Source organism: Carlito syrichta, unplaced genomic scaffold, assembly GCF_000164805.1.
Source record: "Carlito syrichta isolate Samal-C Ts95f unplaced genomic scaffold, Tarsius_syrichta-2.0.1 Scaffold307338, whole genome shotgun sequence".
NCBI classification, from domain to species: domain Eukaryota; kingdom Metazoa; phylum Chordata; class Mammalia; order Primates; family Tarsiidae; genus Carlito; species Carlito syrichta.
Genome location: NW_007251434.1, coordinates 138,029 through 164,717, shown reverse-complemented (window position 1 = coordinate 164,717; position 26,689 = coordinate 138,029). Strand labels below are relative to the sequence as shown.

General features: G+C 44.3%; 1 protein-coding gene across 2 annotated transcripts; it reads right to left on the bottom strand.

The window, feature by feature from the left end:
* Window positions 1–346: 346 nt before the first annotated feature.
* Window positions 347–25,396, bottom strand: PFKFB2 (6-phosphofructo-2-kinase/fructose-2,6-biphosphatase 2). Of its 2 annotated transcripts, none has more exons than XM_021715734.1 (15): window positions 25,279–25,396; window positions 24,198–24,299; window positions 18,191–18,316; window positions 17,282–17,378; window positions 16,495–16,561; window positions 15,998–16,072; window positions 15,582–15,638; window positions 14,570–14,694; window positions 12,238–12,445; window positions 11,646–11,792; window positions 10,759–10,863; window positions 9,900–10,029; window positions 9,046–9,108; window positions 8,694–8,758; window positions 347–1,133 (listed from the first exon to the last, which is right to left on the bottom strand). In XM_021715734.1, exons 2-15 carry the CDS (start codon window positions 24,280–24,282, stop codon window positions 1,068–1,070), a joined length of 1,416 nt encoding a protein of 471 aa, XP_021571409.1. In that variant the 5' UTR covers window positions 24,283–24,299; window positions 25,279–25,396; the 3' UTR covers window positions 347–1,067. The 2 variants fall into 2 exon arrangements, with proteins under 2 accessions (XP_021571409.1, XP_008062624.1); XM_008064433.2 differs by lacking the exon at window positions 347–1,133 and adding an exon at window positions 7,612–8,044.
* Between the last annotated feature and the right edge of the window lie 1,293 nt (window positions 25,397–26,689).

Here is a 26,689-nt window from a genome sequence, read left to right as displayed (position 1 = left end):
GACTAATGCATTGGTTCTTCCCTGCTCCCCTAAAGTCTTACATGAGAGGCCAGTTGACCACAATAGTGACAGCTAGCCAAGAGACAGGCATCAGAAGACTGCTCTCGAAGTCACAGCCACAACTTTCTTAGAAACCACATCATGGTGACAGACTGCATAGAAAAGCAAGTCTCCTTCCACCTGTTTTGAAGCCAAAAAACTTCAAAAAAAGCCAAGAAGCTTTTTTTACTTCTTCATGTGTTGCAAATGCCACCCTAATTTTCTCTCTATTCCACATTTCCACCCACTCAGGGGAACTATATCAAGAGCCATCTTAGCTATGAGAGGCAAATACATCAAGTAGAAAATACAGTAGCTACAAAAGAGAACTTAGAAGATGGGTACCCATTTTGGGGCATCTCACATTCAGATCCTGCCCTGAAGGGCCTGGACCAAGAAAAACTTCTCTAAATGAAAAGGTTGCTACTGACAATGCTCTTCTGTTACTGCAGAAGAGATGTTTCAGGGACTGAATTTCTCAGATTCCCTCCATTTACCTGGTGTCTTTTCTCATTTCCAAGGTGGCAAATGGTAATTGCTAGCATGTGTATGTTGGACTCTAGTCTGCTTGCCTGGAACGAATGCAGAGACTAGCTCTTGCTACACAGAAAAGACTTTCTGGAGTTCAGCCTTCTCACTTGGAAACTAAAACTGAAGAGGTGCAATTGAATTTGAGGCAAAGAATAGCCAGAAAGAGATGCAGACAGTCACAGGTAGGATGTTAAATACCTAGACAGAATGAGATTGGCCAACTCAGGCCAAACCCAGCAAAGAGATGATAAAAATAATCAGTTCAGGCTGTCAAATATCTTGAGGCACAGGGAAGTCAAGTGTTTCCATGTAGCTGATATTCCCATTAGGCATGAAGGGAAGAAATGTGGTGCCATTGTTTCCAGGGCCTCATTTTGGTGGCCTCAAATGTCCAGTCCCAAACTTAACTTCCTGTTCTAGCCTCTGTGGAGCTGACATCCCAAGCTTTTCAGTAGATCCCAGTCCCTCGGAGAGGTGTGGCCTGAGCCTCCACATCATCAGGAGAGCAATGTGAGGGACGCTGCAGAGGGCCGTCTGCGTGCAGCCAGCATGGTCTGTGCTGCCTAGGGGCCAGAGAGAAAGAGATACAAAGCCATTACACCACCGCCAAGCGGCAGAACAGAATCTCACTTCACTCTCCCCTCTTCCCCACCCACCTCTTCCCCACATCCACACACATGCATGAACACACTTGTGTGCTTGTTACAACTAGCAAGTAGAAGACTGCTGTTCTCAAAGTCACAGTCACAACTTTCTTAGAGACCACACCATGGTGATAGCACCATGGAAGGAAATGTCTCCTTCCACCTGTTTAGAAGTCAAAAAACTTCCTGACAGAATTTGTGCCCACAGAGCCTTCCTCTTTACACACCTTGACTGTGGGTAGTCAGTCAAACTCTAATGGCATAGTCATGGGCTTCCTTCCTTGAGAAGCTGACCTGGTGACTATACTGACCAGGTGCTCCTTTCAGATCTGGACGATAAACTACACACCCAAAGATATGAAGCAGAGGCATTTGGGACCCCTCTGGTAAAGGGAGAGTATGTAGGCTGCATCAGCCAAAGAACCATGCCAAGAAAGTGTTGCTGTAGCCAGGAGCTACTCAGCCCCTGAGGAGAGTCTCTACTGTTGTAGTTATCCCAGTCCATTCTGAAATCAGTCATCAGAGCAGATCAACGTCTTCCCATAAACTGGGATCTAATGTTTTACCCTGTGAGAAATTCTTCCCCTAAAACAGTGTTTCTCAAATGTAAAATGTGCATATGAATCACCTGGTGGACCTGTTAAAATGAAGATCCTGATTCAGTAGGAGGTCTGGGATGGGGCCAGGGATTCCGCATTTCTAATGAGCTCATGGTCTTTGTTAGGGTAACAAGGAATAAGGAATAAGGCATGGGATTGGTAAAAACAATCCCACCTGTATTTCCTGACCCAGAAAAAGTTAAAGGCCATTATATACCACTGGCTGTAATCTCTTTAGAAATAGGCAGATCATATTTTAGGAGCAACATTCCACTAAATTATAAAAGATCTCTAAAGGTTTTCTTTATAATTGATAATGAGAGTTACATGTTGTTAACGGGAGTCTTGGCACAGTGCAGTCAAATGTAATTTTACAAAAATTATTGTACAGGCACCAACAGGTACACACAGCTACTGAAGTTCACGTGCTTTCCGTAATGTCTTCCCCATCTTCCCCAGAAGGTGGCAGAAGAGGCTCAGGCCTACACCACAGACTCCAATTACACTGAGAACTTATGTCGACATGCCTGGGTCTCAGTCACTGTGCAGCATGAGGCAAAGCTTTAAGGGTGGGGGGTGAGTGCGGAACACAACCAAAAATGCAAAACAAAACACCCAGAAGTCTTCTGATGGGTTCGAGTTACTCAAGAATTTTATTTACCCGTTCTTCACACACACATGTCACACACACACACAAAAACACATTTCAAATAACAGTTATTTATACCTTAAGTGGATTTGAGTAGCATATTTTGTTATCTGTGTCACCAGATTAAAGACTTACGTTCCTACTTCCAACACAGAGGAGCCTAGGGAATCTGCAGAACTCTACCCCTAGGCTTCCCAATCAAGCCTCTTTCCCATTCACCTCAGTGGTGTTCAGTTCCCACTCCATCCCCTTCCAAAGGGCACCACTTGTGATCAGGCCTTTGCTTTTGTCACAGCAAAACCATCACCATACCAGAATGAGTTGATCTTGATATTCCAACATGATAAAAAAAAAAAAAAGGACATAAGCAATTCAGATACAAAAACATCAAGTAGGTAAATATTGGTCACAGACATCCGAGGAAAGGCTTACTGGAAAGAATACTTTTGCAAACTCTTAAAATCAAATGTGAATGCAAAATTTCCTTTGCATTTTTAGTTATCAGATTAGGACGAAAACCCAAATGAGTGGCAGACTAAAAACAGCAGCACTATCCAATAAAATATTACATTCCTTAACAGGGTAAGCAGAGGACACAGAGGGTTTAGAAATGGATGGCAAAAGTGAAGTCCTGCCACAAAGCAGGGGACTGGAGGTAACAACTTCAGGCTCTGAACAGACATTCTCTTAGCTCATTCACAAAATACCATGCAAGTGATGTACAACCTTTCTCTTTTACAAAGTGATAGAATTTGTCCACTACTGGACAAGAAATGTCTAGTAAAAATCATAGCATATAGCACTTCTCCATAAAGAAAACACATGGAGTGTTTAGTTTCTTTCTTTGTAAGACATGTGCTATAGACAGAGGATTACAATAATATGCATATACTACCAATCGACATAATCAAAAAACAGGTAAACTATCAGCACATAGACAAGACTAGAGTCTGTCAATCAGTCAATCACACAGATTCTACAAGAATCTGTCAGTCAGTAGTTCCTGCTAGCCTATCAGTTAGTCAGCATACAGACACTAATATAAGTTGTCTATCAGTATACAGATACCACTAGAGTCAGTCAGTCAGTCAGTTGACATAGACTCTACTAGTCTATCAGTCAGTCAACACACAGAGCCTACCAGAGCCTGTCAGTCAGCACAGAGATCTTACTAGAGACAGTCTTCTGAACGGTATGAGTCTAAATTAAATCCCTGGACACATACCTGACATCTGTGTCACCTCAAGGGGGAGTCAGAGTTCTATCCTGCCAATGTTGCACCCTGACTCAATGATTATATACTGTCAAAATAAAAATACTGTAAAACACAAACAAGTCAAAATACGTACAAGAAAAGCTGGGTAAATCTATCAGATTTCTTGGCAATGAACACAGCATGGCTTCTGGGCTTGGCAAAGACAAGGGAATGAGCATAAGACTACATAACCCAGATAAAATTCTCTCAATTACTAGACACTTTCCCTTGCCTACTGGCCATTCCAAGCAGCAATGGGTTTCTCTGGAACTCAGGTTTCCTGCTCCCAAAAAATCCAGAAGATGGGCTTATTTCCAAAAAGCTGTATCATACTATATCATATGTTTCTTCAAAATGTCAATGCCTCTGAAGATCAAAAGTGAGTTGCAAAGAGGATTACCCAGATCCTCAATGGGATACTCAACCATTCAGTTTAAGAGTACAAATATAATGTATCCCTAACTTCTTGGGAAATGAACAAAAAAACGAAAACCAGAGGCAATGATAAAGGGCAGATCCCTAGAGCAATGCATGTTTTTAAAGGCTTTTCTTATTCTACTTTCCAACTCAATGTAAAACCATCCCCTTACCAAATAAAAGATTATACAGATAATAAGTAAGAGCTAAATTCCAATTTGGGAATTAGGAGATAAGAACAAAAACAGGTTCTCTAAATATGCTTTAGATTCCATTTTAAAATCTGTGTTGGACGTTCAGTTTTGAAGCAAAGATAAGAAAACAGAATAGATAATAATTCTGCTTTCCCCATTTTATACATTTTTTCTTTTTCTTTTATACACACACACACACACACACACACACGGTCTCATTAGGTTGTCCAGCCTGGTCTCAAACTCCTGGGCTCAAGTGACCCTCCCACCTCAGCTTCCCAAGTAGCTAGGACTACTGGCATATGTCACCACATCCAGCTTACACCAGTAGATTAAATGCTAATGTCTTTACTTATTTCTCCCCAAACAAAACTTAAAGCCTCAGCAAAGGTTACTCAAGTCCATTTATTCTTTGCAGGACTTGTGATATAGACACAACGATAGTACCGTGTATATACTACCAATACACCTTCTAGTAAGAAGGGGAGAGAAGGTTTGGAAAGAAAAGATGGGAAGTAAGGTTTTTCAAAAATTTGAAGGAAGAGCTCTTTGCCATTATATATTCTCCTGGCTTCTTCCTGCTGAACTTCTCTGAAGGGATCTTGCTCTAAAAACTGAAGGATGCTGAAACCCTGGCTTGTCAAATTACAATTACTCATGTCCTACCTGTGGATAATAAGCCCACCTCGTTACTCTTCTGGGGGAAGCAAACTAGCACAGGGGGAGAATGGAGAAACAATCAGCAGGCTAAGAACCAGAATAAACACCCCAGTGACCTGTCTCTAAGGCTGGGGTTTGTAACAGGTTAACAAAGTGATAGTTAGAGAAGTACCCCATTACTAAGAGTAGGTAAGTCTAAATTCAAAGTCTTTGGATCAAAGTGCTCCCTCTTCTCTTTCATTAGCTCTGAATTACTCTCACCTTGCAGCAGGAGAAAAGCCTGAATGCTCATTTAGGCCACAGATGCCCCCATCCAACCAAAGGTAGACAAGGCAACCCCGTAAAAGTGCTACACATACACATCTCATTCTCACATTGGTGGGGGGCATCCCCACTCCTTAACCATTGTAGTCTCATAGACGTTGGACAAGAGAAAAGTCAGGAAAAACAATCTGTACCCCACTGTGATATTAAGCACATTACACTGTGTGTTGCTCTTTTGTAAGTGTTCATTTGTTATAAATTATAGGTCCTATCTTTCAAAATAACTTTTCAGGGCAAGGACCTTTACTTCTACTTCTGTATGTCCTTCCCATACCATCAGCCCCAATAGTCCAAAGCTCCACAAACGAAGACACTAAGTGAACATCTAAACAGGAATAGCAAGTTGCTTCACATCTGGGACATAATTTTGACAAGAATCTAGGGGCAAGCAGCCTTTGGAAACTAGCTATGGTATCCTACTTGAGATGTATGAATAAAGGACTCAGAGTCAGGAGTCAGCTGCCTATGATGACTATTCTTTATCATCCTAAGAGGTCTACTGCCACTATCTCTTTCCAGAGTGCTTAAAATCCCCAGTTATTATCCAAGGACAATTATTTAATTCAGTGTTGGGACTAAAATGTAGAATAACTGTCTAAAACAAAGCAGCCTGCCTTCAATGGGGTTATTTCATTTAATAATATGATCTGCTCAAACTGCTAACTGCAAAGAACTGACATTTCAGAGCTAAGAGGAATTCAGAATTTCTCGGCTGATGCTTTGTCCAAGGAACTACTATCCTTGTATCTTCCATCCAACCTCATAAGGTGAAGTTCTTAACCTGAGCTATGAATCAGGATCATCAGGGAAGCTATCTAAACACATACACATGCCCGGACTCCAATTCCAAAGATTCTGACTCAGTATTAAGCATAAAGTAGATACAGCCAAGTTTATGTTTCAAAAGTTCTAAAGGGGATTCTCTAAGGAATAATTCTGAATGAGGACCACAACAAAAAGTCTTCTATTACCAAACAAAAACAGCCTTGGAAAATAACTAACTTGTTCTCACTGGTTACCTCTAAAAGACAAGCTGATAACTTTAAGCTGGGAAGTGGGAAGTCACCTATCTCTTTTAAAAATTTTATGAGAATGCTAAACTTGTCTCCCTGAAAAATGTACAAATAGTCACACATTTTGCATGCAAAACTGGGAGAGAGAGTAAGCCATTATGGGCCACCAAGGGGCTAGAACTCCCTTCTCTAAACATTTCCTGTTTAATCCTGTAAAGAATATGAAAAGACAGAAGTGAATAGATAAATACAAGCAGTCAAGAGTTAGACCCCACAGGGTTCCAAGGACCCCTCTTAATATCAAGATGAAATCATTTCTCCTCATAAACAAAAGAATACTCCAATGAGAGCGATTAAATTCATCATCAAGCTTTTCCACCTTTAGGGGGAAAAAATTGCTCACATAAAGAAAGTTTGATTTTTAAACTTAGAGTGTGCTGAAAATTATTAGAAAATAATAAGCAGCTTTAGCAAACTCTCCTATGCCTTTTGCCTTGAGCAAGTATCAGTGGTGACTACTGATTCTAACTCTGTCCTTCTAAATAGCCCAGAGGCCACTGGCTTTGGCAAGAAGGTTGCTGTGATTTTCTGGCAAAGAACCTGGGAGCCACTGGAGAGAACATGTGGCTGCCCTACAAGAGCCTTGCAAAAGCTAGAGACTGCCCTACTCTCCTAAACCCCACTCCACAGACACCAAAAGATCCATGCCCAACTCTTTGAGCTAAAAAGGTAAACCAAGACATTTTCCATGTCCTCAGAGCCAGCTTTCTCTAGGCATTGAAGACTTGGGATTGTTACTCATGAAAGGATGCAAGAACTCTCACCCTATGTCCACTTGCAAGCTCCAGAGTATTCTGTGGATGTTCTGTAGCTGGGCTGGCCCTTGCAGGACCTGGCTAGAGATGAAGGGAGCAGGAAAAGGAAAGACACCCCAAGTCCAGACCCATTTAGGCCACTGCAGAAAGCATAAACTGAGCCAGACTTCTCTCTTGCCAACCACCCACTTCTTCCTAGACAGACATGACAACGCCATGCATGACAATGGACAAATCCAAAGAGGAGATGAAAGAGGGGGAAGCAAGCAGTCAAATAAAGACTGTGAGTAAAACACACATTAAAGAGACAAAGGAAAAGGAAAAACAGGCCTTTGTTCTCCCCCCACCCTCATTCACCCCCATTTCACCAACACAAGGACATCAGTAAGGTTAGATACCAGAGAACAGAGAGAAGAACCACGTGTATGGGGTATGCTTAGCCCCAAGGAAGTGTATCCTTTTCCTCCTCTTCCAGCCCATCCCGTCTGAGGACCTGTCCTAAAAGACCCGATCCGCCAACTTGTCCCTGGGTGGGGACATGTTTTCAATTGGAGAACAGCTAAAATTGGTCTGTAAATACAAAACCTCATGTTCTGTGTTAAGACCAATGGTGAGGTATTGGGGTGAGGCAGGGGGAGGAAGTTAAATGACTCCTTGGTGATTAGTGACAAGGGTAGGCAGCCAGGGATGGAGGGAAACACACGGTTACACCACCGGAATGCTGACGGGTCTTCGGCTAGTCGGCCCCTTCTTGCATGTCCAGGGCACGGAGAGGGCTGAGGGGCTTGAGGGGCCGGCTCCCAACACTGTAATTTCTTGGACGCCTTATTGTATTCGAACTGGACAGAGGCGTAAAGCTGTTCCTTCTCATCCTTACAGGGGTTTGGTTCTTGGGAAAGTTGTTCTGATTGGAAATGGAGGGACACCACACAAGTGAAAGCCAAGCCAAAAGCTCATTCATACAGGTTAAATAATGCCTGTAACCACAGCAGCTTCCCTCACTCCTGCTCCTCTGCACATAGGGTCTCTCATGGGACACGGGACATTGCCTGGTCTCCCAGTACCAGGGAACTAAAAGGCTTGTAGAGGGGAAAGCTCCTTGAGCATGATATTTCGAAGCAGGAAGAAGACCCAAGGAAAGGGAGGGGCTTACTTAAGATCGCACAGATTACCTGGGACAGACCTAAGAACAAATTCAAATTCTTAACCTCTACCTTAGAGGCTCCTCTGGGCGCTTGCTTTCCAAAGGGAGACCTTCCAGGGGGGCATGGGGTGGGGATATTTGCATTTCACTTCAGCCAAATGCTTTCTACATTTAAATGAGTTTCTAGGAGCCAACCCTCAAGGAAAAGATTCATAAGAAGGATACTAATTTTAAAAAGTAATACTAATTCCAATATCTCTTCCTTTGGAAGTAAGCAGACTATATTCGATATGAGTTCTGGATCTGTTTCTCTTTAGTATTTAAAAGAAATCCCAGTCTCTTGACGCCAAAAGTTCAAAAACTCAAGGTGGCAGGGAAACTAGTGTGTTCACTGTGGGAAGATACTTACAGCTGGCTTGTCACGGTGAGTGTTCACAGCTTCCACGTTGAGTTTAATTGTTTCCACTTTGCACCCTGAGAAAGCAGAGGAAAGAGAAGAAGCCTTCAGGAAAAAAAAAAAGTCTGAAGGAATATTATTTAGTTTAATTATGGGAAAGTATAACATAAGTGTATGTATATCCATCTATGCATCCATCCATGCATCCATCCATCCACACCTTTAAAAACAGAAGACACCAACAGAACTTCCCTGGAATACAGGGGTGATGAAGTTGCACTTGAAGGACAAACTTCAGAGAAAATTAAAATATCCTGACCTTTCTCAAGCCCCACTGCCTGCCAGCCCCTAAGCTCATAGTTACCGTAGGCCACAGGAGTAAGTCTGAAGATGGTATGGAGAGGGCATCTCAAGTATGGTAGCTCATCTGAAAGCAGAAAGACCAGGTGAGAAAAGTCTCTTAGTATTATAGAACAAGGTCAAGTTAGTGAATGAGAGAATCTAAGGAGCTCATCTTGAGTGTTCTTTTCCCTGATCACCACCTAGAGTTGTACAGCTCCTCCTCTAAACCCCAGACAATTCTCAAGACCAAAAAGTCACCCAAGCTGAGTGGCTAAGGAAAGAAATAAGGCCATCTTAGATCCCTCCATGCAGACAAAACAGGAATAAGTGCTGAGCCAGAGATGGACTCAGGAAGGGGCCCACCAGGGTACAGCAAAGGCCACCAATGCTTAGCCTCAACAGCTTCCCAGCAGCTCGGGGACACTGAGCTCGGCTTCCACAACTCAGGCTTCCCAGTAGCTCAGGGAGATCAGGAAGGGAGGAGAAGATGTCTCAGAGAAGGCAGCAGCACTTCCTTATTGCTCTTACCCACAAACTGCCCTATTCCCAATCCAAAAGATGAAGATGCCTCTAAGATCCCACCCTCTGAGTAGTCAGAGTGATATGCTAGGAATATTCAACCACAAGAGTGTCAGCCAGGCAGGATCAAGGGGCATCAGCAGCAGCCACCCTCCACTGGGGGCCTTTGAAGCAGTAGAGCAGACTCTATATGTAGTTGATCCAGTGGCTGCTGGAACCCTACACTGCTTCCCAGAGAATGAGTGTACTGTAATCTGAGTGGAAGACGGGGAGGTCCAGGTGCCAGGGATCCTGGTACTACCTCAAGTACAGCCATCTCCCCATGGACATGCTCCCAGCCCTTCCCTCAAATGGCACCTGCGCCCTTATCCAAGAAGTAGGCCAGAAGGCAGCGCATGACAGCCTGGTGGGAGATGACAAGGACGTTGCCCTGGCGTTCCAGCTCCATGATGACAGGCTCCAGCCGCTGCACCAGGTCCTGGTATGACTGTAGAGGGAAATGAAGCAGACTGGTAAGAGGCCAAGCACAAGCTGGCAGCCAATTCAGTGGCTGGGCTCCAGAGTCAAGAGGGCACTTCTTCTTCCCAAGCTGGCTTTCCTCCTAGAGGTTTGGCGACTTGATGTCGCCGGCTAATTGCCCCCAGCCCTGGTACCTCTTGAGAATAATCGTATCTTTCAAGAGCAATATTCAAACCAAGAAAACTACAGGTCAAGTAGAGGAAGTTTGAGTTCAACCTGTATTTTTTTTTTTCTTCCTACAGGTTAATATGGCAATAAGACAACAAGAGACTCCTAGGGGTTTCCTGGACCTCTAACAATCTGTTTTACTTACTTTTCCCTTGTACATCCCTATAATATGAAGTCACTTAGACCAGGAAACAGCCTGAAACTCTGAAAATGATAGGCAAAAAATTCATATTCTGCATATCTACCTGACTCCACTTGCTTATGTGAGGGTGGGATTGAGGTAGTACAATGAAAAAAATGTAGAAAAGTAGAAAAGGCCATGTTTATTTATATTCAACATAGAGGATGTCGTCACCCTTTTCCCTGCAGATCTTAAAAAATTAATGAGTCATTCAAAACCCAGTATGACCCAAGTGTAGGAGGATAAATGATGCCTAAACCCTCCAAATCACAGTCAATCCCTAATCTAATTTAAAGCTAAACCCTCAGCAAAGGGCTAGACAGTCACCCCACGTGAGGGAACTCTCACCTCCCCACCAGGATATCGATACAGATACTTCTCTTGATCTCGAAGTGCAAACTCATCTGGGTACTGCTGTTCAATCTCTGCATAGGTCATTTCTTCACACACGCCCTGCAAAAGCCACACTGGTTTGAAGAGGTAGACTGACCCACACCAGCCCCTTCCCAAATAAGGAAGATGACTCTGAAGAATGCTAGTTTCTTACTACATGCCAGGCACTGTGCTGAATCCTTTCATGAATTGCAACTGATTGTCACCAAGGTGTCTGCGACTCCCAGGGTGAGGACCACACCAGAGAGGAGGCAGCTTCTCTAGTTTGAGCTGCCGCTTTCTCCTACTACTGTGGGGAATTGAAAGGTCAACAGGATAAGAGGAACAGGAAGCAGGAAGGGAGGTAAACTGAAGGAACGGGAGGTTTTGCAGGAGAAATAAAAGGACAGAGAGGAAGGAAAAAAGAAATGTTGACTTTTATGCTTAAGGACAGAGAAAGCCAAGAGAAATTTGGGGCAGGACTTTTCCTGAATAGCTGACCAAATGCTCTTAGAAGAAATTAAAGAGGTGAGTTGTTAGCTGTTCCTTTTTCCTGGGAAGCAACTATACAAACACAAAATAAATCCTTGTTAGCCCCATTCTCACCAGGTGCCAGAAGGGCTAGGTCAAAAATTGGTTTGGGTCCCATCATCAGCACAGGTACTAAAACAAGCGGGAAATCCCGACTAGGGATGCAAATGTCCTCCCTGAACCCCTGAATTGGCCATAGATTCAGCTTCCTCGAAATTTCTACTTTGTGGTTCTAGTTTCCCAGATAAAGCACCCAATTAGTGACTTCTGAGAGTTCCTGCCTGAATACATGGACTCTTATTGGATTTTTTTTACCAGAGTCTCCTACTCACAGCATCAATCTCATTTAGAATCTTCCACTGCTCATAGGTCACCCCAAGAGATTCAGCAGTCTGAATAGTCCTCTTTAACTGACTTGTCCATACTTTGAGATCTGTTATCTCCTGTTCCTCCAGAAACTTCTTTAGAGCATGGGAAAACTGGAGTTTAAAAATTAAAAAAAAAAAATTTTTAAAAAGGAACACACACATACACACACATTCAACACACATATACACAAAGACTGCTAACTTGGCCTGTAATGGCAATATGTATAGCCATGGTCAAAACCTATAAGGTGTTACATAGTTAATATAAAACCAAAAGCAAATGAACTGGAGCACCTTGTACTGAGCTAAGAACACAAGTTGTGCCCAATAAATATCTGATGGCAGAACGATCATAGCAATAATGGGCCCAGGTTATCCACTCTGCAATACAGAGCTAAAAGCAGTGAGCAAGAAAACATCTTGAGTGCTTACCTGACTATCTGAAACCATAGCCTAAGCCCAAATGGGATTTAAGGAAAAGGATAAAAGAGATGACCTCAACTATGCCCTTCTAACTCTAAGCCCAGGATATCCAACCTGCTGGCTAACTACTCACCTGCTTTCCCCGCACAGAAAGGCCAGAGTCACCTCCAATCTTCCCCAAGAGATTGAATTCACTCTCTCCATGCCGACAAAGGTAAATGGTACGAGGCTGGACATGGATATTCATGAGGTAGTAGACTATCTTGCTCTGGATATAGTCCTGTACTCTGTTGACCAAAAACCGCTGGCCCACATTTATCACCTTGATGAAAGAAAGATCTCTGGGATACAGCAAGAGAAAAAAAAAATTCCCTGGGTATGGAAATCTGAGAATAAGAGTAGGAGGGAAAGGATTCCTGTAGTGACTAGCAGCTCTCCACCACTCTTCCTCCTCTCCTCTGTTGTACCAATATTTATGGAATCACAATGGTAGGAGATGGATCACTCCTCAAAATCAAGAAGTAGTACAACTTCCTGAACTTCTAGACAGTCCATACCAGTTCCTCAGTGTCTGTACTGTGCCATGCAATGTAAATAAACATAGCAAACAGAATTCAGACTTCTCACCAGGGGCTAGACAAGATGACCTGAAGATTTTGCTAAGTCTGAAATTTGCTGAGAAGAGTAGACCCCATCTGAGGCAGTCAAGACCTGGCCAGAATATGGCAACACCGGCAATGAGGTGAGGGGAGGAAGCAGAAGAACCATAAGTAGGGATGTCTACATGGAACCACACTGGGATGTCTATGCACTCCCTGCATCTACCAAACTGAGCTGCTCTCAAAGGTACTTTCAGACACTGCTTACTTTGTGGCCATCATGGGATTGTTCTTTCCATAAAAATAAGTCAAGCTTCATTTTTAAAAATTCAGAAAAAAGACTGGATGCAGTGTGGCTCATGCCTTTAATCCCAACACTTTGGAAGGCTAAGGCAAGAGAACTGCTTAGCCCAGGAGTTTGAGATCAGCATAGGCACTTCAGCGAGACCTTGTCTCTACAAAAAAATTTTAAAACTAGCTGGGCATGGTGGCACGCAACTGTAATCCCAGCTACTTGAGAGGCTGAGGTGAGGGGATCACTAAAGCACAGGAGATACAAGTTGTGATGAGTTGTGATTGTGCTATTGTACTCCAGCCTGGGCAACAGAGTAAGACCCCGAACTCAAAAAAAAAAAAAAAAATTCAGGAAAAGAATGGTAGAATGCTGCAAATCACCATACTACCAGATCAAACATCTACAAACACAAATTTGTTTACAAACATTTATATATAAACATTTATTTATACATAAATAGTCTTCTAAAAGGTTTTTCTAGGTAGAACTTTGGGCTAACTGAAGAACAGATTTTTATGCCTTATCTAGGGCAGTGGTTTTCAACTTCTGTATTAAAGGGATTCTAGGCAACCCACTTGAAGGAACTGAAAGGCTCAAAACATTAAACAGACCACTGCAGCAATGTAAGTGTGCCATGTACATTTGTCCCACCATTTGCTTGACTGCAGGTCTGAACCTTATTTGAATAAAGCTCGTTACTGCCCTGAATGCATGCTCTTTCACAAGGTCATATTCTTGCAGATTTCCATGTGTACACCATCTTTCTTCAACATGAACTTGATATTTTGCTATGGCTCATCACCTCATACGTGACAAGTTAATCCGTATTCTATACCATATCACCAATAGATGCTACCATGGTTGAAGGCTAGCATTAATCAGACATTATCTGAATCAGACATGTTCCTGAGGGCTTTGCATATAAAATATATATAAATCTATACACACACACACACTCATACATATAATATGCAATATGTAATATATACAATGTATATTGTACATGATATACATACATATATTTAAACAGTATATAAATAATATGTATAGAAAACTTTAAAAATTGATCACAAACTGATGAGACATCTTTGAGGAGTGTCCTACAATACCCTAGTTCAGAACTACTGATTAGAAGCAGTGGTTCTCAACTGGCAGTGATTTTGCTTCCCAGGGAACATTTGGTAATGTCTGCAGACATTTCTGGTTGCCCCAGGAGGTGCTTCTGGCATCTAGTGGGCAAAGAGAGGCCAGGGATGCTGCTAGACTACAATGCACAGGACAGCTCCTACAACAAAGAATTACCCAAATTTAAAGTTCCAAAAATACTAAAATTGACAAATCATTCTCTAGAGAATACAGAGGAAAAATTGATAATAAAAAAATTTTTGAGTGATCCAAGTATAAGATGCAAACCAAATAAAAGCTACAAAGCCGTACCCTGCGTCTCTGTAATAATGTGAACATTACAGGTGTGGATAATCAGAAGGAAGTTAGGAGATAGAGGGAGAAAGCCTCTTTTTCCAGATGAGGCTTTTGCTTCAGACCCTCTAAATCATGGCCATAAATCTTACTTGTCATAGTTGTCAGGGTCAAGGGGTCGGTAGGTGACTTTGTAGCACTCAATTCTCTTCAGGAAGTCCTCCATCACATTCTCCCTGTTCCTTTCAGGGTAGTCAGGGCTCGACACCTTTACCTCCTGAAATCATAGGAACCAGTAGGGGCCTAGTCAGAGGTTTGCCCTTAACAGCCCTCCTACAAATAGCCACTGCTAAAAAAAGAAAAAGAAGTCCATAAAAGTAGCCTTTCACTGGAATGTTGGCACTCCACTCACTGAGCACCCCCGCCTCCTGTGACCCTGGCAATTAAAAAAGTAGACAACTGGGGAGTCATGTGCCTGCCCTTGGCTGAAGGACAGAGGCAGTCACGCAGTTGAAGCTGCTCCTAGGCCCCAATCCCTCTATGTACTTTCCTGGGAAACAGAATGGGCTCCAATTTTTTCCCATTACCACTCAGAATAGGATGTGTGACCCTAATGCATGACTTGGAACCAGATACCTCCTCCTCAGATGACCCCAAGTTTCCACATTGCCAGGATGCCCTACCATGAGACCACACAGATGTCTATTTGGCACAGCAGAGCATAACCCATCAAATGGGGACTGTTTTGTGCTGCAACCCCACAGGGCATAAGGAGTTCAATGCATAAAACATCGACTGCACTACGAGACAACTGCTAGGCAAACGTCCTTCCTATAAGTTGGCTTGGACAGATAATGAAGAGTCTGATCTATTCTAATATCTAGGTCTCAGCACCCAGATAATACCTAGAACACAGAGCCAGGACTCCTGCAGTCTAAGTCCTTGTCTCCATTCAACAGCTAATTCTTACTTTATGCCTCAAACCCCGAGTCTCCACTCCCAAGGGAAGAGTGTAAAAATACCTAATGGTACACTGGCAGATAGAAAAGATCTTTGTGCGAGATTAAACATGTCTATTTATCTCATTCATTGCCCAGTTCCTTCTCCCCACACAGATAGGGCACAAAAGGTGAAGAGGAAGTAGTAAGCAGGGGTGTCACCCACCAGGATATTGGCAGCGATGACATCAGGATCATCACAGACAGATTCCACAAAGAATACCTGGCCATGGAGAAGGCAATGATAAACCAGTCAGTAATACCAGGTTGTTAATTAAGAACACATGCTCACCTACCCCACCCAGCCACCACATCTCCCAGGATTTTCTTCATGAAAGTGGCCTTAAGGCTTCCTCATTGAAAAATAGCTCTTACCACATGCCCTGGGCCTCAAACCACACAGGCCAAAGTTCTTAGAAAGGACTTTACAGCTTCATGCCAATACACCCCAAGAACAGAAATGTCCAGAACACTCAAGAACTGGGAGTACGCGCCAAGAAAAGAGAATCAAACAGATCTGCTCCCATCCTAACCCCGTACCTTCACTCATCTCTTTTCCTCCAGCACAGAGTCAGAGCCTACCTTAAAAGAATTCTGCTTGGCAAAGTTTAAAATCATGTCCCTCCTCTCCCGGGTGGTATTGGTGGCATCGAACACCTGGGAAGAAAACACACAATGAGTACGGACAAAGAAATGGAAACCTAGCTAGGCACGGTGGCTCACACCTATAATCCCAGCACTTTGGAAGGCCGAGGTGAGAGGATTGCCTGAGCACAGGGGTTCGAGACCAGCCTGGGCAACTTAGCAAGACCTCATCTCTACAATAAATCAAGAAAATTAGCTGGGCATGGTCACGTGTGCCTGTAATTCCAGCTACTTAGAAGGGTGAGGCAGAAGGATTGCCTGAGCCCAATAGGTCAAGGCTGCAGTGGCCGTGAATTCTAGAATCACAAATACAGCCAATTAAAATCTTAAAGAAAGAAAGAAATGGAACCCCACCAAAGCAGACCTAAGGAGGGACTAAGTAGTCTAGGCTGCCGCAAGGGTGGGGACCAGGAGAAGAAGCAGATAAGGCTTACCGCAATCTGCCCACTCTCCTCAGTGAGATACGCCTTAACATCTTCCAGCGCCACCAGAGCACACTGTCTGCCATAAGAGCAAAGGAAACCAGCAAGAAGAGCTAAGCGCAAACACAGCCAGAGACACCCACAGCTGGGTTGCTATAGGAATCACATCCCTTCCCACTCAGTTCCCCACTGGTCAGAATGTTTTCCTCACTGGATCTTTCAACCTTTCCACAGAGGTTTTTTACACCATCCTGTATCTTCCTCCTGTCCCTGCCCCAATTCACTGACCTTATCCCTCCTCAGGCTTAGCCTACAGGCATCACCGTGAGCCCCGTCCTCCCACCCACCCAAGCCCAAGGCGACCAGCCCATCAGATAACCCTTAGCATCCCCACAAGATATTTACTGGGCCAGGCACAGTGGCTCAGCCTATAATCCCAGCACTTTGGGAGGCTGAGGCGAGAGGACTGCCTGAGCCTGAGGGGTTCGAGACCAGCCTGGACAACTTGATGAGACCTTGTCTCTACAATAAATCACAAAACTTAGCCGGGTGTGGTGGCACGCATCTATAGTTCCAGCTACTTGGAAGGCTGAGGCAGAAGGATCGCCGGAGCCCAGCAGGTCGAGGCTGCAGTGGCCGTGAGCATACCACTGGACCCCAGCCTGGATGACAGAGTGAGACTCCAACTCAAAAAAAATATATAAAAAGATATTTACTGAGGGGAAATCAAAACCTTATCACACCCAGTCTCATGATGGCCAAGAACTGACCTGCAGATCGGGCCTTAAACAAGACTCACCTGCGGATCTTCATGGCCTCTTCGTTGTCATGCCGAAAGAAGTCGTAGGATTTATAGGACTTGACTGCTTCACGCCGATACACCCCAAGATTAAACACTGCAGAAGACACCCAAATCCTTCAACAGCAAAACAATATGATGGCCCTACCAAATGGGACTTCTTGGCCTAATGTCAGAGGGCCCCAGAGGATGAAAGAAACAGCATGATAGGTTGGGAACAATACCAGATTAAGAGTCAAAGAGTGGCCGGGCTCGGTGGCTCAGCCTGTAATCCCAGCACTTTGGGAGGCCAAGGTGAGCGGACTGCCTGAGCCCACAGGTTCAAGACCCACCTGGGCAACTTGGTGAGACCTCATCTCTACAATAAATCAAAAAATTAGCCGGGCGTGGTAGCGCGTGCCTATGGTTCCAGCTACTCGGAAGGCTGAGGTGGAAGGATCGCCAGAGCCCAGCAGGCGAGGCTGTAGCGGCCGGGAGTAGCCACTGCACTCCAGTCTGAGTGACAGAGTGAGAGACTCCAACTCAAAAAAAAAAAAAAGAGTCAAAGGGTTGGGTTCAGCTCCTGACTTTCCAGACCTTGGACAAGTCTTGAGCTGTCTGAGTTTTAATTTCCTGTTATTCTATTTCACAGAGATACTGCTAGGGTTACATAAGATAATGCACATGCCAGGTCTTTCAAATGTAAAGCCCTATACTCACCTAATTCATAATACTTCTATCAGAGGCATTCCCTCAAGGCCAATCTAGCCACGCCAGGAGAATGGGGAATAAATCCAGTAAACCAGAAAGTAACCTCTATTTCTGCCAGAAGTACCCTATAGCCTTGATACCAGGAAGAATAAGTCTCCCAGAGGGCAGTGAGGCTCAAGAACTAATAATTTCCCTTCCCAAGTAATGATCCACACCAACCTTTAGTTGGCACTCCAATCCAGTTGAGGTAGCGAGTTAGTTTCTTGGACACATAAGTTTTACCCCGGGCTGGCAAACCAATCATAACGATTAGAGTCGGGGAATTGGTCATGTAGGAGGCCCATGCTAGAAGGAAATGAAACAAAAGAGAATTAAATGACTAGGAGCCTAATAAGGTTTATGCACAGAGCTAGGAACTCCCTAGTCCAGATCTCGTTTAATCCTCATAAACCTGTGAGGCAAAAGTCCAGGAAGAATGGGAAGGCAAATAAGGAGATATCAGGCAGACCCTCCTGAAACAGACTTCTAGAAGGTACCCAAAGCAAGATATGTCTTTCCCACATGTCTGAGGTCTTCACAGAGGTAACCCAGGAAAGAGGGCAATGTTGAGTAACTAGCCATGGTGTCCTCCCTAACATGAGTGCCCAGTAATACAAAAATGATATATCTGTGAAGGAAGGTCTCATGCCTGGAGGTTCCACCAGTGCAGAACTGAGCTGACTTTCATAATAGGCCCAATAGCATTTCTATCTTGAGGATCCCACCCATCCCTTGAGAGCCTTAGGCAAGCATCAGCTTACTACAAAAAGAGCCCTGTTCCTAGCTGTTTTGGCCTTTGCATTCAGGCCATGAGCTCCTCCTTAAATGAGAATTTCTAAACACAGTGAGATCAGTTGGCAAAGCCCACTTGACACAGGTTCCGAATAGATCTCAGGAAGCTTCATGGTAGAGCTAGCCTACAACGGGTACCAGCACCAGCCTGCCTCCTTGGCCCAAGTAAAGCAAGACAACCAAGAAGCATGAACAGTCACTGGTCTACTTTTCTTTAGTAAATTAATCTCAGGATTGCTCATTTACAGAGATAAGTCTCACTGGACAGGTGGGGCAAAGTAGATGTTGAGAGGTCAGGTGACTTGTCTAAGGACACATAATGAGTCAAGGATAGACCTTGTACTAGAATCCAGGTCTCATGCTTCCTTGGCAGCTTTTCTCCCATCCAAGAAAAGCCTCCTTCTCAGTTGGCTCACAGAGGCTGGCTCCTCCCAGCCCATCCTGCCGCAGAGAAGAGGTGGCAGAGGGACCTGCACTACTGCCAGTCACTGTCCTGGGGCTAAGACCCAAATTAAGGTCATCTGGGAGGATTCAGACTCTGCTGGCTCCGACGAGGGAATGCTCTGTATAAGATGGGAAGAGAAAGAAACATCTTTGCCTTCATTTCCTAGCACTGCTTTCCAGAAGGTGCCCTGCAAGTTGTTGGTTTCTCTGCTCTGGGACAAAGTGACCCAAAGAGTAAAGAATTGGGTAAAATGGAGGTACTTGAATGTAAAATTCATCTTTCACATTTTGAGAAAGAAATGTAAAAGATCTCAGTGGAGAAGTGAACAGAGGGGCCCAGGTGAAGAAGTGACCTCAGAAGGAAAAGTCAAAGTTTCCTGAAGGTTTTTGGCAAGAAGTACTGAGAAGCCAGAGTGGCCCTAGTAGAGGGATGGGTGGATACTCAGCTGCGGGGCTAGAGGGCTTGGCTTTTAGGCTGTTCTCCACATTGCACACGGAAAATTCCTGAGTCTAGGCAACAGCCCCTCTAAGGTACGTAATGGAGCAACATAAATGCCTTTCATCTCTGTCCAAACAGGAAGCTCAAAAGCGAGTAAATACTACTCTGCAGCCTCAGCTGGCATTAATCCCTAATCACTGACCCCTACAAGACAGATACTCTGCATGGGATCAGCTGCTTCAGGTTTAAGTAGTAAAATCCCCTGCGTCTTCACTTTCTCCAGCTCAGCTGAGCACCACACTCTTCTCAATCCCCCATGATATAGCTCATTACCTGCAATTCTAGGCCTGCTTTGTCTACAACTTCCAGCCCATTAGGCATTTCCCCCAAAGGTCCTGTTACTCTCAGCTTAAAATGAACTGATACTTGGGAGCTGCTCTGAAGGCAACCAGGAAGCCAGCTGCCCTGTGTTTACCAAACTGAACAGCGAATGCTAAGAATAAAAAGAAAACACTGGCCACCAGGGACTCCAGCCACCAAGGACTCCGCAGCAGCCCTCCAGCACACCTCCCACCTCTGCCTAGATTGCGCCCACACACACCTGCTGCAACCCAGCTTCTCAATTTACTATGTAACTGAACCACACTTCCTATCTCAAACAGTCACACTGGCAAAACTAGGAACATTCTGTCCTTCCTGATAAAAAAAACAAAACCACCTGCCATCACCACCTTAATTTGAATGGTATGCTGGCTTGTTAATTTCAGAGACGATATAACGCTCCTCTTGACATACAGTGGAAACTTCTTCTACCTTTTTTACACTAGGTTTAACTCATTTTCTCAATCTTAAACTCATTTTCCCTTCATAGGACTTGATGAATTCCCCTGTATAAATGGAAAAACTCAAGTCCAAGAAAAGTTATGAGCATTGCCAATGGTTCCACAGTAGAAAGTCAATGTCAGAACTTTGACCAGAGCCCTAGTCTCATGACTGCCCATTCAGTCCCAGCTACTAGGTCCTGTGTCTCATGTCAGCACTGGACAAAGAGACCCTCAGGACAAACCCAACTATGCTTTCCATCTTAATGCTGAAGGATAGTCTAGGAAAACAATGGTTCCAAGCTTTTCATGACCAAGGAAGGTCTTCCATTATTGGTTCTAAATAGGCCCAATATCTCCAATATTATATATATATGGGGAGGGAGATAGACAGAGACACAGACAGACACATACAGAGAGGCAGACAGGCAGACATACTTGCTACATTGTACATTGCCCAAGTTGGTCTCAAACTCCTGGTCTCAAGCCATCCCTCTGCCCCAGCCTCCTGAGTAGCTGGGATTACAAATGCAAGCCACTGTGCCCAGGTCAGGCCCAATATTTTGAAATATGCTGCCCATAAATCATGTTTCACTATCTTATTTTTATTCATCAGAAACCATAAAAATTGCTGATTACCTCCTGCTGTTTGATTAGGCATGAAATAACCAATTCACATAACAGCAAGCCAAACACTAAGAAAGTTGGTATTTCAGTTAACCAGTGCAACTATAGTTCCTAATGCCCAACTGCCATCAAGTATCTTGAAACACTGAAAACAGCTCACACTATGGAACTTGTTAGAGAGTAAATTAGTAACACTGGTCATTTCCAATAGGCCTATCTTCTCTTTAATTATTTCTATAGGAAAAGTTGTTGTCACAAGCTTGCAAAGATATACATGCCAGGATGCTCACTGTGGCATTCTCTGTCAAAGCGAAAAAGTGGAAACCATTTTAATGTCAATCAGTAGAAAACTGGCATATTCATACAATGCCAAATGAGAAATCTGGATTTACCAACATGAAAAGATGTCCAAAATACAGAAAGTTAAAAAGAAAGAAAGAAAGAAAGAAAATGGCAGTAGAATAGAGTATGTATAGCAGGAACCAATTCACTAATAGGGCACACCAGAATAAGTTGTCTAAAGAATCAAACTTAGCAGAGAAAGGAGAGATTGTGAGAGTTGTTTTGTTTTAACTTTTCACCTTCTGTATTGCTTGAATTTTTCATGAACATGTGTTGCTTTTGTGTTCAGGGAAAGGAACTTATCTGTTCCAGATCCACTGAAAATGTATTTTTAAAATTTTAAGAAAAAGAAAAAAAAGGCATGTAGACACCTCCCTCCCCCTTGATAGAGTCCTGAAACCAGTTATCCGAGCACCTTAAAGGCTCCTCAGTCAGCATTCCCTCTTCACCCTAACTTTGGAGCAGATGAAGTCCCAGTAATGCTCCTTTGGAGGCTTTGGTTCCCTGGAGTCATTCTTCAGCCCTGACGACTTAAAGCCCAGTCACTTCCCAGAGTCAAAGGTAGCCAACACAGGTGTAATTAGCAGCAAGGAACAACGGTTAGGCTATTCAAAAAGCAACTGCTGATGTGAACACTAAGCAGACAGAGGAACCTGCTCTAAAGTACAGATTCGTGGCAGAGGAAAAGGAAACCAACTGACACATATCTTCATAACTGTGTTTCCTCCTTGAACTACGGCTTCAACAGTCTCACAGACCAGCTGTGAAGTGAGAAGAGACTGGAGTTAAAAAATAATAATAATAACGGTAGCTTTAGGACAGCCCAGAGACTTCCAATGAGGGATAAAAAGCTGTGTAGAGAAGACAGTAGAGCTTGGAAAAAAGAAATTAGAGCCCAGAGCAAGAATGAGAGTCTAGAAGTCAGAAAAGAAAACAGGGATTACTGCTTCCTTGACTCATCAGATGGCCTCAAGGCAGAAAAACAGCAGCAGAGTTAGGAAGGCAAGCAGGAGAGATTCCTAGTGTGGAGAATAAAGCAAAGTTAAAAAGGACTTACTGGGCATCGTGCAGTCAGAGACTCCCACAATTACTGACTCTGGCCCCTAGCTCCAGCTCTCTTTTGGATCAACTGTCCTAGTAATGCAAATATACTCCCACCCTTAAGGGGGCATCCCAGATCCCCAAATCTAGATTACAGTATTGTCAAACTTGTACTTTGCCAATGATTTTCCCTATAGGTTGGTTCCTTTGAGAAAACATTCTTTCTGAAAAAACAATTCTTCACAGGGAGTGTCATCTCTCAGTACAATATTTGAGTGTAATTCAATAAATATATTTCAGGAATGAATACTACATGCAGCTTGAGTTACCTGTGAAAAATAACACACATTAGCAATATATGCCCAACACTCATCTAAATACGTTACTATATTTTCTCATTTAATCCTTACATCATCCTTGGGGGAGATTAGTATATCAACTTTAAAAAGGAGTAAACTAAAGCATGGAGAGGATAAGCAACTTGTACAACAGTACTCAGCTAGGAATTAGTAAAGCCAGGTTCAAACCCAAGCAATCTGACTCCAGAGGTGCACTCAAGCTTCATGCCAAACTAGTTAACTTTCATGGGGTATTTTGCCCTTAGTACCTTGCTTCCTGCCCTGGCAGAAAAAGGAGACCCTAATTGTAGAGGTGTGGCTGACCCCAGTATCACATCCAAATCAGCTGCTTCTGTCCAGCAGGCCTCATGGGTGCTAGGTAAAGAGAGATTATCATCACTTATCATGAAACTGACAAGGACATGACATCAAGATTGAGGCCCTGGGGAAAGCTTTGAACATGAGACAATTCCCAGTCTCATGATGGTCAGTTGTTTCCACCTGCTAATATATATAACCACTGAAATGAGAAGAACTAACTAATAGGATTCCAAAGAAAAGGTACAATTCAGAAGCAGGGCAGGAGTTGGCATTTCTTGAAGTTCCCCCAAAACATCTAGGAGACAGTATCCCAGACCTCTTGGGAAGCTTAGGAATAGCAGATGCATGGGGACAGAAAACAATGCTGCACCTCCCTGCAAACCCTCCTGCTGTCTTGTCTGTGTCTAAAAGATTGGCATGGAAGCTGTCCTTGAGGGACAAACCTGCAGGGAAAATAGTTTGCCAAGTACAAAGGCTAAACCTGTGAGAAAGTAAGATGCTCAAGATATTGTGAGAAGTCAAGTGCCAGAGAAGCTCATTCCCTGGAAACCTTAGGAATGAAGCCAGGTAGCACCAGCTCCAACCTGCAATTTTTTATAATGAGCAGCACCTCTTTCCCCCAAACTTAGCGCAACAGATCTAAAGAGAAACGTGTAACATCACCAGCCCTGAGTAATTCCTGTATTCTACCCTCTTTCTTCCAGTCTTACTCACTGTGTGTACAATACTGCTTGTACTAACTTCCATCAGCAATCCAGTGTGCAGATAGCTCCAGTAGGCAGAAATACAGTTAAAGAGGTAAGAAACTACTGAGCTACACCAGCAGCCTAGGTCCAAGAACAGACATTTCACCAAGTTACTTGTTCCAGACAGGAAATTCCACCCTGGAGAATGTTTTCAAATTCCTATGTCAAAGAATTATTTCTTACTCCCATCAAGCAGCAGAGTCTAGAATTACAACTATATTCCCAAGATAAAATCCCAGGAGAGAGCAGTCCCTCCTCTTTCCCAAAACTCACAACAACATTTCTTCTCCGACATTCGAAGATTTGGGGTTTTCGTTTCATAGCTGTTGTTGTTCTGTTCTGAGGAAGATGTCCCAGACATGACAGCTCTTCAGATGCCTGAAAGAGACAAAAACAATATAAAGGAAGGAGACATCCCTCAAAACACTCCGCACAGAGGATCCCTATAGTATAAATAAAAGCATCCTGGGCCAAGAATTAAGTCTAGCACTCTTTCTTCCAGTTAATAGCTGCTTCCTTAGCCCTCTGTTTCCTCACCGATAGTTTCACTAGAACATTACACTTATAAGCTTACATTCACAGACGTTATTACCTGCTTCGATCCTTCTCATAATCTTGTAATACGGCAGATTTTGCTACCATTATTTCTTCTCCCCATTTTACAGATTGAAAAACGGAGGTTAATCGAATTAAGTTGCCTGCCCAAGCACTCTCATAACCTCACATCCTAGTTTTAACAACCTAGGCACAGTAGTGACAGCAATTGGGGTGGGTTATGAATAGATCAAGTTCATTATCAAGAAAGTAATCCTAATCCAATGATAAGACTCAGTCTTGAAAAAATGAGAGAAGTGGGAAAATCTCAAACATATTCCTTGAATTGTAACTGGACCCTGAGACAGCCCCAGCATGTTACCATTTCTCTGGTATTGTCTTTCTCAAGCCCTGCTATGCACCCTCTCGCCAATTAACAGTCTTAAGAAGGCACATTGGGGAGCTGAGGTGGTAAAAGATTTCCCCAAGGTCACCTCAGAAAAAGGGCTAAGTCCTGATCCGAACTGGGGTGGGAGAGCCCCAAGCTCACTCCCCAAACTCAGACAAGAAGGGGCTCGTGAGGACGGAAGGTCCCATTGCTTCAACGACGGTGCACGGCTCCTCCACCGACCACACACATCCTCCAACCCAAACACAGCTTCGGCTCCCGATCCCTGGACGAAGCTCTTCCAGCAATGCCCGTGGGCCAGCACTTCCAAAAAGGGCAGGGCATCACCGCCCCGCACCTCATCCGGGTGCACAGAGCCCGCCCCCCCATTCCGCCCGCCCAGCCCCTTCCAGGCGCTGCGCAGCTGTTGCTCACCCTAAGATCTCTCCTAAGACCCCTCCCAGCGGTGGCCCCGGTGCTTCACTGCAACGCGGCAGACAGACGCCGACAGATTGCGGCCGCGGCCGGCACTCCAGGCGCCGGCAAGTCACGTGCTCCCGCCCGGCTCCGCCCGCTGGCGCGTGGGTCCTCACCTGGAGAGAATCATCGACCAATCAGAGTGTTCGCAAGCTCCAAGGGGCGGGGCTCAAGACGGAACCACTGACACTGGCTCAGAAAGAGGATGGCTCAGTGGAGGAGAAACATCTCGAGCTCCGGAGTCTTCCAGTACTGCGGGGGTTGGTTGTATTGTTGCTTAGTAACTAATAGACTGGGGGTGGGATTAATAAAGCCTCTTAATCTCGCGAGAATGGACTATTGTGCAGACCTCTTGAGAGGGGGTGTGATTTTTTTAAGTGACGTAGCAAGGATTAACGCTTTTATTCCTGAATCTCAGCAAGACCTGGCTAGATCCGTAAACAGGAACATAAGCTTTAGTTAGAGAAGCTTTGCTACAATAAACTACCACAATACTTGGGCTGGCTGCACCTTAGGGTGTTTGTAGATCCTTCCCATAGGTCAGACTCTGTAACCTAAGAAAAATCACTGCTCTTCTCGCTGAACCGGTTCCCTGGAACCGCCCTCATACTCCAGTGGACTCCAACTACTTTCTTTATTCCCCTTCTACCTCCTACCCCAAGCTGTAACATTTGTCGTGGGTATAGGGAAGAACTAAGAAGGAAAAACGCACCAGCAAAAAACTGAGTCATGTAAGGTGTGGAAAGATGCAAAAGTTTCATATAATTAATTCAGAAGCGGCGCCTCTGCAGTGAAGGTGAGTATGCACGTCCCAAGTGGATCACGCAATTCCTGGTTGCCCCAGCAGGCGTGTCTGATGCTCGGTTCTGTTGATAACCCACTCCGGGAGGGGGAGAGGGAACTGCTGTCTGGATCCAAGATGGATAAAAAAAGAGGGAGTAGGGATGTCTTGAAAAAAAGAGAGAGCCGGGCTCGGTGGCTCAGCCTGTAATCCCGCGCCTTTGGGAGGCTGAGGTGAGTGGATTGCCTGAGCCCGCGGCTTCGAGACCCGCCTGGGCAACTTGGCGAGACCTCATCTCTATAATAAATCATAAAATGAGCCGGGCGTGGTAGCGCGCGCCTGTAGTTCCAGCTACTTGGAAGGCTGAGGCGGAAGGATCGCCGGAGCCCAGCAGGTCGAGGCTGCGGTGGCCGGGAGCGGCCACTGCACTCCAGTCTGAGTGACAGAGTGAGACTCCAACTCAAAAAAAAAAAGAAAGAAAGAAAGAAAAAGAGAGATAAATACAGGGATGTCTTTATTCCTCCATCGCCAGGGATTACATTCATTTCAAAACAGTCCAAATAGTTGTGCCCTCTTGGAAGCCTTCAC

What these genes read in the sequence shown, in the direction of transcription:
- PFKFB2 (XM_008064433.2), bottom strand. Translation starts at nt 24,282, where the DNA reads ATGTCTGGGACATCTTCCTCAGAACAGAACAACAACAGCTATGAAACG. An exon ending in AATGTCGGAGAAGAAATGTT is followed by an intron (nt 18,317 to 24,197) that starts GTTGTGAGTTTT and finishes ATTTCCTTCTAG; the next exon opens with CATGGGCCTCCTACATGACC. An exon ending in CCAAGCAGAATTCTTTTAAG is followed by an intron (nt 15,639 to 15,997) that starts GTAGGCTCTGAC and finishes CTCCATGGCCAG; the next exon opens with GTATTCTTTGTGGAATCTGT.